Genomic DNA, 23646 nt, shown 5'->3' with positions numbered 1-23646 from the left:
CTTCACTCTGGGGTCTGATAAATTGTTTTTTTTTTTAATAATAGGCCTAATTCATAATAAAAATGTACTTTTGACATAACTGTGGCTGTGCCCGTTTAAACAGTGATTTGTAATGTGCAGTGCATCAAACAGCCACTAGGTGGAGCTGTGACTCAGCCCAGAGAAATCAGCATATATGAGTCATTTAATTCATGCAAATTATGCTTTTGCTGTCTAGCATGTAACACCAATGTCACAGAAACACATATTTCATTTATTTCAATAAAAATGTTCCATTTATGTTGCAGAACCACGTGAAAGCATGCAAATGTTGATCCGATGTGTGCATGGTCATCTGGAATGTGTTTTCAAAAAAGTTAATGCATTGCTAAAATGCCCCCAAGACGTTCAGGACTTAATGCACGTGTTTGGAAACTTATCTACGTTTTACATCGGTCAGCCTGAACAGTGGAGAGAATGTGAAGAGCTGATCAGTGTGTGCAGTGCTGGGGGTTTTGAGTATTTAAGCCTCTAGAGGTCAAGGGTCAGAGATCGGAGGGCACCGTCACAGGCGAGAGGTTTATGAGCTGAAGTCTGGGGCCAGACCCAGATAAAACTTCATGCTCAACCAGTTTGTAAAAAACAGGCCTTGAAATAATGCTGAATGTTTAGGTCTTTCATTTCTGAGAAAACTAAAAAAAAATTATTATTATTTTTTTTTTTAAATCACTGTTTACAAATCTTGATCAAATTCAAATTCAAATTCATATTCCATCATAATTCCATAGGTTTTTTATTTTATTTTATTTTTTATAGAAAGTTAAAGATCTACTGTATATGACAATCCTAATCAAATTACTCATACGTATATTTTCTTTAAAAAGAATTTTCAAGTAAATTAAGATTTATTTCCTATTTAAATAATTGGAAATGCTCTAATAAATATTCTAAGAAAATGTAAAATATTATTAGTTTCCCGGTAAAATATTAGAAAGATAAAACATTTATATCTATATGGGAATCCTAATGAAATTACTTAAAAATTTTCTTGAAAATGTAAGTTTTAAATGAATTAAGATTTATTTTGTATTTAAAGTATTAAACAGTTTCAAATAAAATGAGAAAATGTATTTATTTCCCAGTAAAAAAATTAGATACGTAAAACTTTTCTATTTATATGTAAATTCTAATTCAATTAATCACAAATATTCTTAAAAATTAAGTTTTAGGTAAATTAAGCTTTATTTGTTATTTTACAAATTAGATATTTTCTAAGAAAATTACAAAATGTATTTATTTCCAATTAAAATTCAGAAATGCTAGGTAAGTTACTCAAATGTTCTTAAAACAAAAAAAGGTTTTAAGTGAATTAAGATTTATTCCCATTTTAAAAATGTAGATGTTTTCTAAGATAATTAGAAAATGTATTTATTTCCCACTACAAAAGGTAAAATGTTCCATATGAAAATCTTAATCAAATTACCAACAAATTTTTCTTAATAAAACACTTATTCCCCATTAAAAATTATCCATTGTTTAAGAAAATTAGAAAATTAATTTATTTCCCAGTAAAAATTTGAAAAACACCTATATGGAAATTCTAGTCAAATTACTTTTAATAATTTTCTTTAAAAATGAAAGTTTTAGGATTTATCTCCCATTTAAATATTAGATTAACCCTAACCAATTCAAACAGTTTCACTCCATCGGGAGATTGAACTCGGATTTGCTCTTTGGTCACTTCTGCCCAGTTCAGTCCAATCCCAGAATCCTTTGTTTGCGGTAAGTGTCCAGCTGTAGGGTGACGGGGGAGGGTCGCTCTCATGGGCCTCTGGCCGACCTTAAACCCAAACACAATAGACGGGCATGGAGAATGCTGGGAAAGCTGGAAGAAGACATCTGGGCGGTGACCTCTGACCCTGAGGGGAAACTGCGTGACACGTACTAAGCCGAGGATGCGGCGGACAGGGCGACCGTGCATAAGTGCCAACAGAAGAAGGCCAATTATTGATTGGTGAACACAAACATGAGAAAGATGCTAAAAGAAACTCTGGAATACTTCCTTGTCCAGTTTTAGGTTTCAGCACAAGTAAAAATATGTTGATTTCTCAACATAATAATGATTTCTCAAATATGTTGAGGCTGATTCCTCATTTCAGATTAATCAAATGTACATGTCTTAAGCAGGTAATTTAGACTAGAATTTATGAAAGCTTATTTAAAAAAAAAAAAAAAAGGTAATTTCAACGTCTTTTTTCACAATTCTGTTTTTTTTCCTCATAATTCTGAGATGAAATGCAAGATATAAACGCAGAAGAACTCGCAGAAGAAAAATCCTTATGATATAAACTTGCATTTCTGAGAAGAATTGTGAGATATAAAAAAAAAGCAAATTGTGGGAAATAAATTTACAAATCTGAGACAAAACCTCCAAACTGCGAGATATAAATTCATAATTGTGAGATATAAAACTCAGAGTTGCGAGATATAAAGTCAGAATTGCGAGATATAAACTCCGAATTGCGAGAAATAAACTCAGAATTGGGAGATATTAACTCAGAATTGGGAGATATTAACTCAGAATTGCGAGAAATAAACTCAGAATTGTGAGAATAAACTCAGAATTGTGAGAATTAACTCAGAATTGCGAGAAATAAACTCAGAATTGTGAGAATTAACTCAGAATTGCGAGAAATAAACTCAGAATTGCGAGAAATAAACTCAGAATTGTGAGAATAAACTCAGAATTGCGAGAAATAAACTCAGAATTGTGAGATATTAACTCCGAATTGTGAGATATTAACTCCGAATTGCGAGAAATAAACTCAGAATTGCGAGATATTAACTCCGAATTGCGAGATATTAACTCTGAATTGCGAAATAAACTCCGAATTGCGAGAAATAAACTCAGAATTGTGAGATATTAACTCCGAATTGTGAGATATTAACTCAGAATTGTGAGATATTAACTCCGAATTGCGAGAAATAAACTCAGAATTGCGAGATATTAACTCCGAATTGCGAGATATTAACTCTGAATTGCGAGAAATAAACTCCGAATTGTGAGAAAGAAACTCAGAATTGCGAGATATTAACTCAAGAGTTGCGAGATATAAAGTCAGAATTGTGAGAATTAACTCAGAATTGTGAGAATTAACTCAGAATTGCGAGAAATAAACTCAGAATTGTGAGAATTAACTCAGAATTGCGAGAAATAAACTCAGAATTGGGAGATATTAACTCCGAATTGCGAGAAATAAACTCAGAATTGTGAGAATTAACTCCGAATTGCGAGAAATAAACTCAGAATTGTGAGATATTAACTCAAGAGTTGCGAGATATTAAAGTCAGAATTGTGAGAATTAACTCAGAATTGTGAGAATTAACTCAGAATTGCGAGATATTAACTCAAGAGTTGCGAGATATAAAGTCAGAATTGTGAGAATTAACTTTCCTCAAAAAACGTAATTTCTTTGCGACTGAAGAAAGAAAGACATGATCATCTTGAATGACATGGGGGTGAGTAAATGATCAGCAAATAATGATTTTGGAAGTGGAGTAATCCTTTAAGTGAGGCTGAAGGCACCGAGAGCTGCATGTGTGTCACTCACTGAGTCCTGTGATGGAGTGCTGGTGGTCATGTGGGGGCAGCTGGAGAACCGAGTCCTCTGATTGGCCGTCTGGGTGAAAGGACAGCTTGTATCCCTGGAGGACAGCGTCGCTGGGAGCCGGATGCCAGCGGACCGTCACTGAGGTGCAGTTCAGAGGTTCAAGCTCAAGGTTTGGGGCGGGAGGCACTGAAGGCACAAACAGACACATTAAATCAACTTCTGTACAGATTGCAGAGTAAAAATACACCTGTATGTTTTCTGAGGAAAAACTGTCAGCCAGGCAAAAATGACTAGTAATAGCGATGATTACATAACTTTCAAACACCACTAATAAAACAGCACTGATACAACCCCACACCATACATTTATGGCTAAACAAAGTGAATTTAACATTCATAACATTACTTATTTTGGAGTGAAATTGAAGAATGGAGTTATAAAATTAAATAACCTATATTAAATATTAAATTAAATAAATATTAAAGCTAAATCTCATTTCCCTGCCCAGATGACCTTGACTTCATCAGCGGAGAAAAAAAAGTTTACAAAATTATATATTTTTTTCTGAATAACTTGTTTATAATGACTTTTTCAATTTTCATTTTCATTTTTTTTTGTGCTATTTTTATCCCTATGAACCTTTTATGAATATTAGTAAACCAATTTGAATTACCATTTGTATTAAATGCACATTGTATAAATACATTGCATAAAATACTTTTATATACTTTTTTTCCTAAATGATACTACTGCTACATTTTGAATTTTAAGTTGTAATATTAAATAACTTATATTAAATATTGAATTATATTAATATTAAAGTTAATCCCATTTTCCCTGCCCAGACGACCTTGATTTTATCAGCAAAATTTTTACAAAATTATTATAAAAAATTTTTTTTCAAATAACCCATCATTTTTGCTATTTTTAATTCCTTCGAACCTTTTATGATTATTTAGTAAACCAATTTGAATTATTTGCATGAATTGTGCTATAAATAAATAAAAACATCTAATAAATAAATCTGCCTTCCCTTGATTAATCATGCACAACAAAAACACAGACATTTATTAAGAAAGAAAATGTTTATAAAATGTTTTTCTAAATAAAGCTTTAAATGCGAATGCTAAATGAGGACTTCACAGAATTCACAGCATCATTATGCAACATATTTCTGTGACTGTGCTTTAAATCAATGTGACTTGACTTAGAGTTCAAACTTTCACAACATTAGGTTGGAATCAATGTTTTTCAGCAATGTGATATCAGAGTTGATTCAGCAGATCTGTTAACATATGCAACACCATATTTCCATCAGTAACACAGCAGTTCGCAGGTTTCCTACTTAAAGAATAAAACATTACAGTTCAGAGAGAGACACATCCGATTTACTTTCTTAAACTGCACACGGTTCTGCTACACTGTCTTGAACCAATACATGAAGTGAGAAACCGCTTTTTCCAAAGTGGAAAACATGTAAGATCCAAATCTATAAAGTAACAATGCTTAGCGCAGTGCAGTCAAGGATAGATAAATACCATCCGTTTCAACACAACATCTCAACCAGAGACATTCCACCATCAATTCAAGTCGGTTTTAATTATTAAGGCTTTGATGAGTTCTCAAACAAAGCCACTTTAACGCCCATATTCAATCCCAAAACTTTCTGTTTTCAACCAGACAAGTTCATGATGAGTTTGTATAAATGCAAATCACTCTCAGTCCATCCAACTAAAGATAACAGAAAGATCCGGTAGAGCAAATATCCATCAGAAAAGTCTGAAAGAGAAAATAAAGGCCATTTAGGGGACCCGTCACCTTCGTCTTTCTGAAACAGGTCTATTCTTTAGGCTGCCTAGAGCGATCCCTTTATTACCCGAAACTGAGCCGTCTCTCAACTCCTAACTGACAGCAGGGGTCAAGGGTCATCGAGTAACAAACAGAATGCCGGAACAAAGCCGAGTCCTGAAAGCCAAATGCATCTGTCACGGTCTGAGCTGCCCACTTCAGCGGCTTACAGAGATCGTCGGACCTTTTCTGAAAGCAGCATTAAATAAAACTCAATTTCTTCTGAAGAAAATGAGAGTGGTGAGTCGACCATGCAGAACTCTCTGCCAGAATGCCAAAAAGTTGTGGCTGGTTGCTAGGATGTTGCTATGCAGTTGCTAGGGTAATCTAGAAGGTTACATATGCTACATTCTTAACAATAAAAGTTCTTTATTGGCATCCCAAGAAGAATTTTTAACAGCTATGGAACCTTTTCTTTCCATCAAAAGTTCTAGTGCAAAAAGGTTCTTTAGATTTTAACATGAACCAGAAGGAGAGGATAGAAGTTGTATGGAGCCCCGCACATGACATGCGGACAAAAATGTAATTTCCACAAATTAAGTTTTTTTTTTTTTTACTCATTTTAGTAAATTCGTGGCAACTGTTATAGCATGTTCCCTTGTTTCAATTGATAAAAACTAGAGAAAAAAGTAAGATGACGTGGCTTTGATTTACTAAACCAAGGGAACTAATTAGTACGAAGTGGCTGCAATTTGCTAAAACAAGGAAGCAAATTTGTACAGCATGGCCACGTTTTACTAAAATGAGGAAGTGAATTAGTATGAAATGGTCGCGATTTACTAAAACTGGCAACAAATTAGTACTAATTGGCCATGATTAACTAAAACGAGGGAACAAATTACTATGACGTGGCCGCGATTTATTTAAGTAAAGACAATGAATTAGAACAATGTGGCCACGATTTACTAAAACGAGGAAACAAATTAGTAGTATGATGTGGACTTGATTCACTAAAGTGAGGAAATTAATTAGTACGACATGGCCACGATTTACTAAATCGAGGGAGTTAATTATTACGATGTTGCTACGAGACAGGCTTATTGAAAATCAAATTTGGTTCTCTGCCAGTAGGAGGCGCTTTTGGAACATCAAAATATAACGGTTTCCCCAGAAACGGCTGTAAACAAAGCAGTGTTGTGCTCATGAACGCTACTTTATCAGATAAATCTAAAATGCAATCGAAACTTTTCTGAAGACACTGGGTTCCTTTCAGCGATAGGCAACATATGTGTCGCATCGCTGCTTGAATTAGTAAGAATGAGCAAAGACTATAGACTATAATGTTGATAATGTAAGAGGAAAGTCCTCTGATGAGTTACCAAGGTAAGCCTATGTGAGGCCCCAGATGGCCCCGGCCCAATTTAACCCCTAGTTATGAGCCAAATTAAGGTAGATTGTGCTCTCACCTGTGGCGCTGGATGTTTTGGGCGTGCGATGGGAGTTCCAGGCGGACGGTTGGCTCCAGCCCACTCGGGTCGACGCGGACATTCGGATCAAATAGATAGTGTCGGGCTGCAGACCCTGCAGAAGGTACTGGGTGCAGTTCTCACTCGGGACGGGCAGCTCGACAGAGATTACCTGCTCGTCCGTGGCCGTACGATAGGACAGACGGTACGCAGAAACACGTCCGCGGCTGAGTTTGGGAGGAAGCGGCTGCCAGGACACCAGGATGTCGCTGGGACTGCGACTCGTCAGGCTCAACTCAGGGGTACGGAGGGGCACTAGGGATCAAAAACACATTTTACGTGAAAGTGTTCTGGGAAATGTAACTTTTGGGAATCGTCTAAAACAGTGTTTCCCAACCTTTTTTCTGTCACGGCACAGTTTTGATAAGTAAAGAAAATCCCACGGCACACCACTAAGCATTGAAAAAAAAAGGTAGAAAGAGGGGAACGTTTTTTCCCCCCAATAATTAAACAATGCATCGTCAGAATTGGTATTTTGTCCGTAATTAGAACGACTGCATCTGAGGCAGTAAATTAATCGCATTACGTTTTCATCAGTATACAGGTTATAAAGTTTATTGTAGCTATATGGGTGCTGAGTTTTTCTTGTTGTTTAATACATTTGGCCAAAATCTCATGATTTAAAAGATAAACCGCAATGCACAGGATATTGTCTTCAAACTGCGCGTCGCTGCACTTCATTCTGAATGGTGGCGGGGGTGGAGTTATGAGGTTTGACTGACAATTTGATGATCCAATGGCGTTACAAGGTTTAGACACAAGCTCTTTTGAATGCTTTTCATTGGTTAAATATTTATAAAACCTACAAACAGACATAACGATGACCAATAGCACTGATTTAAAATAATAACTAATTTTTTATAATTTTCCATGGCACACCCGACAACCTGTCACAGTGGTTGGGAAACACTGGTCTAAAAGTCCACAGACTCACCATCCTCCAGCGTGTGCTGCGTGACCTGCTCCGACATGCGACTGGCACCCATCGGCATGTAGGCAACGATATAAAACGTGTAGTTTCGCGCTGGTTCCAGATCGTCCACGATGTGGCTGGTCGTGTCATTCCCGATCACAGCCTGATACTCTTCGTTGTTTAGTCCTGCGAGTATAGACTCTATAATCAGTGCCTTTTCTAATTCAGTCAATTTGAATTCTCCACAATACTGGAGACAATTGAGATCTCACACTTTGATTGGTATCAAGTTAGATTACAGGTGCAGATTAGATTTGAGTTTTATCTTGAGGGCAAACTGAATGAATAGAAACCAGACACAACCATATAGTTCTGAACATTCTTTAGCCACAATAGCAATGTTTTCTGGGAACAAAATCAGAACAAAAGTTAAAGTGTATCCTCTGTTTGTTTTAAACCATTTTCTCATGTCTCTTTCTAACGACTCTGTTAATACAGAACAGAGACACAATCCTGCTAATATTCCCTTCATTCCTGCTTTGAGGGCTTCCTAACACAAACCCAATGAATTATATCAAAAACCAAGTGAAGGCAGGTGAGCGTGAGCTTGAAGGGGCGGGATTTAAGGCAGGGCTTGGTTCTATGTATCCGTTGTTGATTGGATGTAAAGATGTGGGCGAGTGTGAGCTTGAAGGGGCGGAGTTTAAGGTGAGGCTTGGTTGTATGCTTTAGTTGATGACTGGATGTTAAGATGTGGGGCGTGGCACTCAAAAGTGGATGTGGGTGAGTGTGAGCTTGAAGGGGCGGAGTTTAAGGCAGGACATTGGCTCTATGCAACTGTTGTTGACTGGATGTTGAAATGTGGGCGTGGCACTCAAAAGTGGAGGCAGATAAGAGGTTTGGCGCCATGAAAACTGACCGGCGGCTGACTTGAAGCAGTGCATGCCGGTTAGAAAATTTGTCCGACTTGAACCGGCGCCAACGCCACGTCACTGTCACATGTGGCATCAAAGTACCGCGAGAGCGTTTCGAGAGCAGCCGGCTCACTCAGCTGGAGCAGTTTCTCCAGAGCGACTGCAGGAGCGCTGATGACCACACAGCTGTTTCACGATTGGCCAAATTCACCACATGACAACAATGACGTGTGTTTCTAACATCTTCAAATCCAATACTGCTCACAAATCTTATTTTACTAGGAAAATATCACAATCGTGTGAAAAAATGGAAGCTAAGCCAAACTTTTAACATTTTATAAAAAGAGATTAAACAAATGGTAGCCTACTACATTAGATAAAATTAAGAACAAAAAAGCAAGAAAGACCTATGAAGCTTTTTGTTACTTTAAATTGTTGTAATTTTACCCCTGGCATGAATTCACTTTACATATTCTTATGAATGTTTATTTGTTTTTGTACTTGTTGTGAGTTGTATACAGGTGCTGGTCATATAATTAGAATATCATCAAAAAGTTGATTTATTTCACTAATTCCATTCAAAAAGTGAAACTTGTATATTATATTCATTCATTACACACAGACTGATATATTTCAAATGTTTATTTCTTTTTATTTTGATTATTAGAGCTTACAGCTCATGAAAGTCAAAAATCAGTATCTCAAAATATTAGAATATTACTTAAGACCAATACAAAGAAAGGATTTTTAGAAATCTTGGCCAACTGAAAAGTAAGAAAAAAAAAAGTATGAGCATGTACAGCACTCAATACTTAGTTGGGGCTCCTTTTGCCTGAATTACTGCGGCGTGGCATGGAGTCGATCAGTCTGTGGCACTGCTCAGGTGTTATGAGAGCCCAGGTTGCTCTGATAGTGGCCTTCAGCTCATCTGCATTGTTGGGTCTGGTGTCTCTCATCTTCCTCTTGACAATACCCCATAGATTCTCTATGGGGTTCAGGTCAGGCGAGTTTGCTGGCCAGTCAAGCACAGGTCATTGAACCAGCTTTTGGTACCTTTGGCAGTGTGGGCAGGTGCTAAGTCCTGCTGGAAAATGAAATCAGCATCTCCATAAAGCTTGTCAACAGAAGGAAGCATGGAGTGCTCTAAAATTTCCTGGTAGATGGCTGCGTTGACTGTGGACTTCAGAAAACACAGTGGACCAACACCAGCAGATGACATGGCAGCCCAAATCATCACTGACTGTGGAAACTTCACACTGGACTTCAAGCAACATGGATTCTGTGCCTCTCCACTCTTGCTTCAGACTCTGGGACCTTGATTTCCAAATGAAATGTAAAATTTACTTTCATCTGAAAAGAGGACTTTGGACCACTGAGCAACAGTCCAGTTCTTTTTCTCCACAGCCCAGGTAAGATGCTTCTGGCGTTGTCTCTGGTTCAGAAGTGGCTTGGTAGCCCTTTTCCTGAAGGCGTCTGAGCGTGGTGACTCTTGATGCACTGACTCCAGCTTCAGTTCTCTCCTTGTGAAGCTCTCACAAGTGTTTGAATCGGCTTTGCTTGACTGTATTCTCAAGCTTGCAGTCATCCCTGTTGCTTGTGCACCTTTTCCTACCCAAATTCTTCCTTCCAGTCAACTTTGCATTTAATATGCTTTGATACAGCACTCTGTAAACAGCCACACCTTTCAGTAATGACCTTCTGTGACTTACCCTCTTTGTGGAGGGTGTCAATGTTCATCTTCTGGATCATTGCCAAGTCAGCAGTCTTCCCCATTATTGTGGTTTCAAAGAACAAGAGATACCCGGAATTTATACAGTAGGGATGGTCATTTATTCAAACTCAAATGTAAATATTCTAATATTTTGAGATACTGATTTTTGACTTTCATGAGCTGTAAGCTCTAATCATCAAAATTAAAAGAAATAAACATTTGAAATATATCAGTCTGTGTGTAATGAATGAATATAATATACAAGTTTCACTTTTTGAATGGAATTAGTGAAATAAATCAACTTTTTGATGATATTCTAATTATATGACCAGCACCTGTATGCTTGTACAAACCTTTGTATAATTTTGTATAAAAAAAATACTGCCCACAAATTTGTTTTTAGAACAGTAAAAGCTTTTTTTTTTTTTTTTACTTTATGCCAGTTTCAAACACTTACCCTCAGACTTCATGTAGTGTATAGAGTAGGCGATGACTTTATGTGCATTGTACTGCGGTCTCTCCCAAGCGAGTAAGATGGCCGAGCTCGAGATGGTTTCAGCATGGATGTTACGCGGTGCGCTGGGACGGTCCTCCGAAAGCACCACGATGAGACGAGACATGGACACAACCGAACCTTGAGAGTTCTCCGCTTGGCACTGGTAAAAGGCGTCGTCTTCCGGAATAATCTGGGTTATCACCAGTTTACTGGCACACAGTGAAGGGACATGTCAGTATTACACAGATTATGATGTTTGGTAGAGGTTTACTGGTGGTATTTGTCTGTACGTACTTGTTGTACATCTTGGTGCGTCCATTGGAGTGGATCACCTGACCGTTCTTTAACCAGGTGATTCGGGGAGCAGGTGTCCCTTCGGCTTGACAGCTGAAACGGGCCGTACCAGCTCTGGGTCGGGTCTGACTCTCTGGTTTCTCTACTAGAGTCGGCGGAACTGCAAAAAATGAGTGAAAATGCAGTGAGAACAAAGATTTCAGGACTGTCCAAGAACAATAACTATAACGATAACTATAAATACAAATAAAAGATGTCGTTGGAATCACTTTCAGAACATTGATAGCCAATCAGAATCCATCTGACTTGCTCAAGCAGCACACGACAGAACCGCTGCATGCGCTTACAATATAAAGAAGTTTATTGTGAGTTGCTGTGGAAACTAATATGGTTATCATTATAGTTGTCGCTATAGTTATGGTTATTGGTGAAAATATAGTTATTGTTCTTCGTGTGAATGGCAAAATAGTTAGTATCGTTAATGTTATCGTTCTTGGTGTGAACACTAATATAGTTATCAGTAAAGTTATCGTTCTTAATGTGAACACTAATATTGTTATCGTTGATGTTACTGTTCTTAATGTGAATGATAATATAGTTATCTGTAAAATTATCATTCTTGATGTGAACACTAATATTGTTATCGTTAATGTTACTGTTCTTAATGTGAATGATAATATAGTTATCTGTAGAGTTAACATTCTTGATGTGAACACTAATATTGTTATCATTAATGTTACTGTTCTTAATGTGAACGATAATATAGTTATCGGTAGAGTTAACATTCTTGGTGTGAACACTAATATCGTTATCGTTAATGTTACTGTTCTTAATGTGAATGATAATATAGTTATCTGTAGAGTTATCATTCTTGATGTGAACACTAATATCGTTATCATTAATGTTACTGTTCTTAATGTGAATGATAATATAGTTATCTGTAGAGTTAACATTCTTGATGTGAACACTAATATTGTTATCATTAATGTTACTGTTCTTAATGTGAATGATAATATAGTTATCTGTAGAGTTAACATTCTTGATGTGAACACTAATATCGTTATCGTTAATGTTACTGTTCTTAATGTGAATGATAATATAGTTATCTGTAGAGTTAACATTCTTGATGTGAACACTAATATTGTTATCATTAATGTTACTGTTCTTAATGTGAATGATAATATAGTTATCTGTAAAATTATCATTCTTGATGTGAACACTAATATCGTTATCGTTAATGTTACTGTTCTTAATGTGAATGATAATATAGTTATCTGTAAAATTATCATTCTTGATGTGAACACTAATATTGTTATCATTAATGTTACTGTTCTTAATGTGAATGATAATATAGTTATCGGTAGAGTTAACATTCTTGGTGTGAACACTAATATCGTTATCATTAATGTTACTGTTCTTAATGTGAATGATAATATAGTTATCTGTAAAATTATCATTCTTGATGTGAACACTAATATTGTTATCGTTAATGTTACTGTTGTTAATGTGAACGATAATATAGTTATCGGTAGAGTTAACATTCTTGGTGTGAACACTAATATCGTTATCGTTAATGTTACTGTTCTTAATGTGAACGATAATATTGTTATCTGTAAAGTTAACGTTCTTGGTGTGAACACTAACGTAGTTATCGTTAAAGTTTTCATTCTTGATGTAAACACTAATATAGTAATCGGTAGAGTTAACGTTCTTGGTGTGAACACTAACATAGTTATCGTTAATGTTTCTATTCTTGATGTAAATGCTAATATGGTTATCGGTAAAGTGTGAACATTAATATAGCTATTGTTATTGGTGTGAATGTTAATATAGTTATCGTTTTTGGTGTACAGAGCCCTTGAGAAGTGTTTATGACACATCGGTTCCAACAGACATCTCTTACCGAGTACGGTGAGGTTTCCAGCCGCTATGGTGTAGTTGCGTGTTCCTGGTGTCGTCGCCCTGCACAGGTACGTGCCGCTGTGATGAGCTTTAACGGCAGAGATGATCAAGTTCCCGTTTCCCAGCACTCTGGCCCCAGACACATCTATGGGTTTAGAGTCGGCCCGGCTCCAGGACACAAGCGGCCGAGGGTTTCCCTCCGCCAAACACTCCAGAACCACAGACTGACGCAGCCCGGCGCTGATGTTCTGCGGTCCTGCTATGATGTGTGGTTTCATGAGAGGCCTCAGACCCGACACTGGACAGAGAACAGGGAAGATTCAGTGGCAAGCTACTGCTTCCTTTATTCCAGAAATGGATCTGATAACGATCACCGATCATCCTCACACAAACACGAACCGACCTGGGATGATGGTCAGCTCGGCCTCTCGGCTCCTGACTCGACTGGCCATGTTTGTTGCTAAGCAGCGATAATTCCCAGCATCCCTCATTGTCACATCGCGGATCTGCAGCACTCCATTTGGCAAAACAGTGATTCTGAAACAAGCAAAAGTACATTTACAATTAAACACATTACTTGGTAACTCAAACTGAGGGCTTTCAGCATGTAATTTATTTAGCATATTTTGGATTTTGAATTGCACACCTGTCTGAATCCAGAGGTAGAGATCTTTGGTTGAGTTCCCAGCTGATAACCGCTGATGCACTGACGGCACAGGAGAATCTGGCCACAGAGCCCAGCTTGACTTCAGCATGGACCGGGTGGGTAATGAACAACAGGACATCTGTAAAAGTCAGTGGAAGAGACAGAAATCATTAACAAAGTTTTGCATGTCCAAAATCAACATTGCATCATTTTATATGTCCATGTGACATATTTCTGAGTGAAAAAAAAAAGATATAAATGGTTCACAACAGGATCATTATAGTTCACTAAAACTAAAACAAACAAAAAAGAATAAAAAAAATCTAAATAAAATACATTTTAACTGAAAATAAAATATAAAAAGCGTATCCTTATTCTATTTCAGCTATTTGCAAAGAAACATTTCTAATTTTCATTTAGTTTAACTTGATGTATAAATAAAATAAAGAATAAAATAAAAACTAATTCAAAATATGAATAAAACTTATAATTGTATTATATTTTTATTTATTTATTTTTACTTGAAATAAAATAAACTTAAATGAAAAAAAAAAAAAAATATATATATATATATATATATATATATATATATATATATATATATATAGACCTGTGTTTATCAACTTATTCTATTTCAGCTATTTGCAAAGAAACATTTCTAATTTTCATTTAGTTTAACTTGATGTATTAAAATGAGTAAAACTAAAACTGAAATAAAATTAATAAAAATATATAGACACGTTTACAGAAAAACAATGTAAAAATATAAAAATAAAAACTAATTCAAAATATGAATAAAACTTATAATTGTATTATATTTTTATTTATTTTTACTTGAAATAAAATAAACTTAAATGAAAAAAAAAAAAAAAAAAAATATATATATATATATATATATATATATATATAGACCTGTGTGTGTATATAGTAAAACAAAACTTATTTTATTTCAGCTAATTGTCAAGGCAACTTTTCCCATTTTCATTTAGTTTAACTTGATGTATAAATAAAATAAAGAATAAAATAAAAACTACATAAAAATAAAACATTTACTAAAACCAAAATTAAAATGAAAACAGAAAAAATTGTATCTCAATGATACTAAAATAACACTGGTTTGATGTATAAATCAAATAAAGCCAATATAGAATTGAATATAGATCTAGCTATATTAAGCTATATAGATCTATAGACTAGCAGTTTTTTGGACCAACATCAACAGCAAATAGTGAAAGTTCTTGGCTTTCCTTCAAAATCAATATAAATCGCTTCAAAACTAATCAGTTTACAGACACAGACGAATCCGCCATAATCAATAATGAGGTCTGAAAGATGAGTAAACGCAAACCAATAACACAAGACAATCTGACCATCCTCCCTTACTTGCTCTATCAGCTTCCTACATATTAAACACACATTTAAATGCATTTTCAGCAGCCAGCGAGATGCTGTCGCCAATAAACTTGAGGGTTAAGGCATGAAATCAGACATGAAATGAAATGATTTCCCATTTAGCTGTGTTTATATGAAGCTTACAGCATAGAGCACTCAGACAGATCTTAACTGTGATTGGTTGTCTCTTAAGGGCCAGAGTGCACAGTAGCCAATAATAAACAGCTGCTCTAATCAATGAATCAATGGACCAATGACAGTGAATAACGACTCTTTATAGATCAGTGAGAATCAATGACACTCATCTGAAACGAGTGTGTCAATATGCATGCTACTGTAGGCAATGAACAGACTCATAATGCAGCTTATAAAGTGTAAAATGAGGTTTGAAACCCCTGAATGAATGAAACGAGCAGCACATATCAATACACAGATCACACGTCTGTTTCTTCACCATTTTCACAAGCAGCACTAGGACAACAGTAGGATTTTTCCACATTTTTAAAAACAATAACATAAAGACTCAGTGGTTCGAGGGACACCAGCCCCTCATTTTACCCATAAGCCACTGGGTTTCCTCCCCCTCGTGTTCCAGCCAGAATGCTCTAAAGGTAATCAATGAAAGTTCATCTGCTGGTAAAATCCTGCACGTCGCTGGTGTTCAGTGAAGATGAAGGGAATTAAAAAGCTCCTTTATTTACACACGCGGATTAATTACCACTAACCACCAATCAAATAACTGCATTTAGAGTGTGCAAACGGTTCAAAATAAATGAATAAATCACCATTAATAGTTAATCAAATAATATGCATGCATCATTCAAAATGACCTTACTCATGTACAAATTAAACATTTATTCTGCACAGAAAAACACACAAAAAGGAATAATCCTAAAAAATAAAATAAAACAATTCTTGTTCTTCCTTTATAGTGACATATACTTGTGAACAAATTAAACATTTATTTTGCAAAAAAAATTAAATAAAAATAAATAAAATGAATAACCATTAACCGTTAAACAAATAATGTGCTGTTCTCCCTTTATAGTGACACAATTCAAAATGACCAAATTAAACATTTACTTTCAACAGAAAAATACAAAAAAGGAAAAATCCTAAGAAAATTTAATTAAAATAAAATATTAAAATTCCCATTAGTGTATGGTTCAAAATTACCTTTACCTACTCATGAACAAACATTTATTTTGCACAGAAAAATATGCAAAAACAGAACAAACAAATGAATGAAGGAAAAAAGGAACAAATAAATGACAGGAAAAGTCCTAAAAAAATAAAAAATAATTACCACTAACCGACAATCTGCTGTTCTCTCATGGTAAATAAAATAGATAAAAAAGGGGAAAAGTCCAAATAAATAAATAAAAATCAGTGTAGCCTGTGCAGGTTTCAATTTCTACACTGTAATATATATTATATGCATACATATTTCTACACTACAATATATATATATAATTTTTCAAGTACAAATATCTAAACATCCTTAAATCAAATGCAAGCAAAATGTTTTCTGACAAATGTATCAAAATGAACTGAGATTATGCAAAGGGAAAATAAGATTATTTTTCTGACCCCACTGGCAGATATTTGCTCTTATTTTAAGCATAAAATTTGATAAAGACGTTTTACCGTTCAAGTTTAGACATTTGTACTGGAAAATAAGACAAAAATAGAAAATCATTTTTGCAGCGTATTACTTTGTTGACTTAAATACACACACCTTCAGTAGTTTTTTTTTTGAAAGCGTCGATATTACTTTAAAGATTGTATCTACAGACGTTAAGCTAAACTGGTTACACAGCTGTTGTTGTTCAGAGAAGGAAAGTTCAGATATCTGATATCCAAACCTTCAAACAGATGACAGTATTTAAAGAAAGTCAAAAATTCAGTGTAAAACCATCAAAAACACACGTTAATGCCTTCATACTGCAAGATCACCATATTCATTCCTATTATACTTACATTAAAGTTCAAAATATGTCATGGTACTGCGCTAGTAAATACTGCGGTAGTGTTTTGTCAATATGTGCTGAAAGCAGTGAAATCAACACACAAAAGCAATGAAAAGGGGAAAAAGCCAAACCCTCAGTATTAAATCAGGCCTCTTTAGTGTGTGTGTGTGTGTGTGTGTGGTCAGCTGGGTTGTAAAGTCCAGATCAATGCCTAGGTCAAACAGCACAAAGGTGTCCTGCCAAAGGTCACAGGTCAGTCAAGTCCGTCTGTCCACCCAATTCCAGTCAGAGACTCTGATTAAATGTGTTTAGGATGCAAACGGACAGTGATTTTATGCAATTTATACAAAGATTGTAATAATGCTGTTAAAATACCAACAACATAGTTCTTTTCCAGCCCTAGAAAGACAAATCTAACATTTAACTTTGAGATGAAAGAGTTTGATACCATTTTTAGTGTGAAATGAGGAATATAGACAATAAATGGAACTATATGGGTGAATATTAACCTGTTAATAAATTATATTTCATCCAAATGTTTATTTATTTATTTATTTTTTGCATTTAACATCATTTGATTATGAAGTATGATTAAAGCTTTACAATAGAAAGAATTGAGTGCGTAATGTGTTTAATTTGTATTAAAATGCAAAAACAAGCCTTGTTTTCTTCAAGCAAAACATAGTTTTTCAGTTTTGCTCTTGGGTCAAATGTGCATGTTTTCATTACATTTACATATATTAGACAACATTAAGTTTTATATTTGTATCATTGAAATACTATTAGGCCTATATTTTTTAATAATATTTCGAATATTTTTATTTTTCTATTTTGATTTTAATTTGTATTTTATTTATTTATTTATTTAAGTTATTTTAGCATCTCACATTAAACCAAATGAAATGTTGCCTTGGCAACCAGCTGAAATAAAATGTGTTTTTTAAATATATTTTATTTTAATTCATTTAAAGTTTATTTTATGCCAATCAAAGTAAATGTTTTTGTGGTTTTGGTTTTAGTTAACTATATATAACCCTGGCTGTATTTCTATGCAACTTTGATTTTGTTTCTTGGCATGTGTTTTGAATTGTTATTTTCATAAATCACATCTGACTTTCGACTTGTATTTCACTTAAACTTGATCTTAAATAAATGCATTATTTCATCTGAGAGAGAGAGAAATCACAGACAAAAACCAAGATCTCACATCCAACTACCAACGAAATCAACATTACCAAGTTGTTCCCTGAAAAGCACTTTTTCAACTGTTGTTCATCTCGATCTCTCATTTAAAACCCCTCCAGCGCCTGACGGCTCAAACAAAACCCCGGCTGCTCCTCTATTGACCAACATTAGTGAATGGATCTCATGCATCAGTCAGGCCAGAATAAAGCCTATCCCACAACCCCTGTGACCTCTGACCTCTCCCATCGGCCTTTGGACAGACGGCCAGTGAGGCAAACCTTAACCCTTCACATGCTGGCTTACCAAAGGCATCTTGGGTATATAGTTGGTTATTTTGTTTAGTAGACTTTGCTGTATTATGTATATGATTTATAATTCAGCAATGAAAATGATTTGTTCTTTTAACAAATAACTAAAGGTTGACCAAAATTATTATTATTATTATTATTATGTTTCCCATAGCTAATGCAAATAACAGTATCTAGAGAGCAGATATTTTTTATTTTATTTTAACAGTTACTGATTTATGCTGTTTTTATTTTATTTTATTAGTTTTATGCTTGTAATAATAACATTATATCATTTCAAAATAGTAATGCTTGATTAATCGCATTGGCTGGTATATTAGACCATCTAATAATCTAATAATATCTATTAATAATATATAATATCAGCTAATTACAAAAGCTATATATATATATATATATATATCAGATTATTATATTATATTATATTATTTGAGTTATTACCAGGTGTTGCTGATCAATTGAAATTCAATTGAAATTTATGTAATAATACCTGATTAATTGCATTGCCCAATAGTGCTATAACTCAGATATTATATTTTTATTAATATTCTGAATACATTTTAATTTTTGTATTTTGTATTTTCTTTTTTATTGTATTAATTTAATTTAATTTTAGTTAGTTAAGTTTTAGTAACTTTCTTGGGTTTTTGACACTGTTTTTAATTTTTTAAATATGTCTATATAGTTTTTATTCATTTTTATTTTAGGTTTAATTTTAGTTATTTTAGCACACCAAGTTAAACTAAATGAAAATTAGAAATGCTGCCTTGGCAACTAGCTGAGATAAAATTAGTTTAAATTAAATTTTATTTTATTATTATTATTAATATTTAATTTTTAGTATATTTTTATATTTTTAAATATTTTTTATATTTTTATTATTATTATTATTATTTTTTTTTAGGTTTTAGTTTTAGTTAACTATAATAATGGCTGATCTATTAGTCTATCACTAGAAATAGCCCATAATGTGTGATGTAAACCCAACCCCAAACCTCACATCACCATCGATATCTTCCCCATCAGAAGTTTCTCCCTGTTGTCCCTGATCCAGGAGCGTATGGAGCAGCGTTCAGCTGAGCTTGAACTGCTCTGGTCTCTTTGTGAAGGTCAGGCCTGAGCCAGTTCAATAGGCACAGCTGTTTCTCTGTCCACAGGTTCATGGCTGAACAAACGTCCCACAGCAGAGCCTTTTCTGCCCCCATCAGAGGGCAGCCGGGGCCACGTGGGACAAAAGACGCCAGCCATTAGCCTTTAACAGATTCCTGCGAGTAACTGACCAGGAAACAATCGCATTGCCAATGACGCAGCTGAAACTCTAGCATGAGCGAGCATGAAATCTGCTTGTGCATGAGTCAGACTTTCAGCTCTTTTGCTGAAGACTATTCAATATTTTACCCCTATAAGGTATTAAGACTTTCTATTATAGGCATACAATGAAAGAAACATCACATAACAATAGTTCAATCATCAATGCAATTCATTTCTAATTCAAAGGTTTACATGTATAAGGCCCATACTGAACATGTGGCCTTTTTCAACATTTCTACCTTAATGTTGGGAGTAAAATCAGCAGAATTGGGGATTAAAAAAGGTTAATGTTTTATTTGATGCCACATGCCATTATTTTTCAATATGAAAATCTGCTTGTGCCTGAGTCAGAGCACATCCTGAGTCTTTATGAATATTATTTAATATTTTGCCCCCTTATAAGGCATTAAAACTTTCTATTATAGCCATCTAGAGACAGAAACATAATACAACTACAGTTAAATCACTCATATTCAATTCAGATCTTTACATGTATAAGGCCCAGACTGAACATGTGCCTTTTTTCCACATTTTCTACATCGATTTTAAGAGAAAAATCAGCAGAATTTGGGATTTAAACATGGTTCTTTGTAATTTTTCTGAAATTTACTATCAATTTCAGAATGAAAATTGTTTTAAAGTGAAAAAATAATAAAATGACTGGATCATTATATTTCATCTCAATACCAGAAAAAGAGAAAATTAAGCTTATGTTAAGAATGCAACATTATTTGATCATAAAGTATAATTATAAAATGCATTAATACACTTAGAATTTGATGTGCAACATATTATTTTTAATTAAAATAATGTCACAACGCAAAACTAGGCCTCATGTTCTCGAAGCTAAATATAATATCTTAATTTTTTCTTTTGGTTTTGGGCTTGTTGTGCATGTTTTTGTCAGTATACGGCCTGTTTTCACCATTTAAAGTTTTCTGCTCACAGTGTCACATCCATACGTACCTGAGATTGTGAGACGGGATCTTTGGCTCAGGACGGCTCCGTATCTGTTCTGTGCGAGACACTGGTAGAAGCCCTCGTCTGATTGCGCTGAGCTGGAGATGCAGAGCGAGCCGTTGGACAGGACTCGAACGCGGCCGCTCTCGTGAAGCGGGACGCCGTTCTTCCTCCATCGCACGCCGATGGGCGACTCGCCTTGAGCCTGACAGTCCAAAATAACTCGCTCACCCTCAAACGCCGTCACGTCCTTGGGCTCAATGGTGAAGGACAACTCACTAAAGCTAAAAACACCTGCAGGAGAGGAGGGGAGAATTAAAACCTGGCATTACTGAAACTAAGTTCTGCTTTATCAGACAATGCAACATACTGGTCAAGCGAGGCTCTGAATAGATCTAATCTATTTAGTCACGGTCAACTGAGAGAGAACAATCATCCTGCTGGACACTGATGCATTTTCATTCTATTCTTCATGAATTTGGCTGTTTTTATACAATAAAAAGTGAAATGGGCCATGTGTTGCTGTTTTAAGAAGCTATTTATACCTGATCTGACCCTTGAAATGGATTCTGTTGTTGCATCTTAATGTAGTCAGGTTGATTCAATCAAATTAAGTCAGATTTTTACAACTGGTTTGATTCATGACACCCACTAAAATAAAATAAAGTAATAAAAATACTGGCTAAACTACTTAAAAGGTATGTGTTTTTGTTTTTATTATTATTATTTTTATTTGTTTATTTTATTCAGGTACCTTCACAAAAATAAAATAAATTAAAAATACAAATAATATTCGAATTATTAAGGGTGCAGGCTAATAACATAAATACTGGCTAAACCACTTAAAAAGTGTTTTTATTATTATTATTTTTCAGGTGCCCTCACAAAAATAAAAATAAAATAAAAATACTAATAATATTTTAATCATTCAGGGTGTAATAAAATAATAATAAAAAAATACTGGCTAAACCACTTAAAAAGTGTTTTTATTATTATTATTATTCAGGTGCCCTCACAAAAATAAAAATACTAATAATATTTTAATCATTCAGAGTGTAATAAAATAAAAAATAAAAATACTGGCTAAACCACTTAAAACGTGTTTTTATTATTATTTATTTATTTTTTAATTATTATTCAGGTGCCCTCACAAAAATAAAAATTAAATAAAAATACTAATAATATTTTAATCATTCAGGGTGTAATAAAATAAAAATACTGGCTAAACCACTTAAAAGTGTTTTTATTATTATTATTTTATTTTTATTTTTAATTCAGGTGCCCCATAAAAATAAAAATAAAATAAAAATAATAATAATAATTTAATAATTCAGGGTGTAATAAAATTAAAAAATACCAGCTAAACCACTTAAAAAGTGTTTTTATTATTATTATTTTATTTTTTATTCTTTTAATTCAGGTGCCCCCATAAAAATAAAAATAAAATAAAAATAATAATAATAATTTAATAATTCAGGGTGTAATAAAATTAAAAATACTGGCTAAACCACTTAAAAGTGTTAATCATTCATTCATTCAGGTACCCTCACAAAAAAGTAAGTAAATAAGCACAAAGCTTATTAAACTTTCTACCCCATATATAGGTAAGCTATATCGTTAAAAACGGTAATTTTTACTTGTATCCAAACTCAAACACCGCGTCTGACTGTCGCAGCTGCTCAGATTCTGATAATATATTCACTTAAAAGTTCAATTCCCATCTAAATAATCTAACAATAACTGAAAACACTCCAATAATCCCATGTGGATGAAGCTGAGGTGTCGTTTAGCGACAGTAAACGATCATCGTTCAGATTCAGGTCGGAACCTGGAGACCTCCAGCCTTTACGCACGAGATTCCTGTCAAAATATACGTAAATATAGCACGTCTTACCTGTAAACGACAAAACCCAGAGTAAAATCAGCAACCGCTGATGTGTTTTCCATTTCACGGACCCCATTTATCGGCGATTCCCAGTCATTCCGTGCGTAAAATCCGCGCGCGTCCGGAGCGCGTCTCGACTCTCCGGAGATCCGATCACTGACTGAAGCTGAAGCTCGCGCTGCTCACGTCACACGTCCCTCAAGCCCCGCCCTCATTACATATTCACGTCTCATTACACGTTCAGGATTGTGCAACACTGTCATCACTTATCATCGTGTCCACCTGTAATAGCATCAGTCTGCATCTATGAATTTAGTATAAGTTTGCATAGTTCCGGCAAATTCGTGATCGAAAGTCTTATAATAATAAAACTTTTTTTTAACAAATGTTTTATTTGTCAAATGTGCAACAACATCCAAACAGCAGTAGCTAAATATAGAAATAACATGAGGGAATAAATAACTATAAAAGAAAGGAAAGAATGCACGAATAAATAAATACATAGTTAAAATAGTTAAATAAATGAATGAGGAAAAATAAAAAAATAAATTCAAGACTAAATTTAATTAAAAGAAAATAGTATTTGTTGTAGCAAGTCATTTATTGGCTTTATTATTATTATTATTTTTTCATTTTATACAACATAACTGATGCACGGTTAGCAAACTAACAAATGAATATATGTGTGTGTGTGTGTGTGTGTATACATATATATACATACATACACACACACACACACACACACATATATATATATATATATATATTTAGCTAAACAAAGGTTCCTCTTTTATTTTGCCATAAATGCACTTTTCTGAAAGTTAATAAAATATTTGTTGTTTAAAATGCATGCAG

General features: G+C 34.4%; 1 protein-coding gene across 1 annotated transcript in view; it reads right to left on the bottom strand.

Annotated features, from left to right (window-relative positions):
* Positions 1 to 23172, bottom strand: part of prtgb (protogenin homolog b (Gallus gallus)) — a 32515-nt gene extending 9343 nt beyond the window's left edge. Inside the window, exons 1-10 of the mRNA XM_058768133.1 lie at positions 22801 to 23172; positions 20913 to 21200; positions 13781 to 13919; positions 13538 to 13671; positions 13136 to 13432; positions 11233 to 11392; positions 10900 to 11147; positions 7839 to 8003; positions 6845 to 7159; positions 3591 to 3776 (exon numbers count right to left, since the gene is read on the bottom strand). Of these exons, the coding sequence (XP_058624116.1) occupies positions 3591 to 3776; positions 6845 to 7159; positions 7839 to 8003; positions 10900 to 11147; positions 11233 to 11392; positions 13136 to 13432; positions 13538 to 13671; positions 13781 to 13919; positions 20913 to 21200; positions 22801 to 22867 (1999 nt within the window). The 5' untranslated portion in view covers positions 22868 to 23172. The remainder of the gene's footprint in view (positions 1 to 3590; positions 3777 to 6844; positions 7160 to 7838; positions 8004 to 10899; positions 11148 to 11232; positions 11393 to 13135; positions 13433 to 13537; positions 13672 to 13780; positions 13920 to 20912; positions 21201 to 22800) is intronic.
* Between the last annotated feature and the right edge of the window lie 474 nt (positions 23173 to 23646).

The sequence above is a fragment of the Onychostoma macrolepis genome, chromosome 25 (genome assembly GCF_012432095.1).
Source record: "Onychostoma macrolepis isolate SWU-2019 chromosome 25, ASM1243209v1, whole genome shotgun sequence".
Taxonomy (NCBI): domain Eukaryota; kingdom Metazoa; phylum Chordata; class Actinopteri; order Cypriniformes; family Cyprinidae; genus Onychostoma; species Onychostoma macrolepis.
Note: the sequence above shows the minus strand (reverse complement) of the source record. Positions and strands in the feature narration are given on the sequence as shown.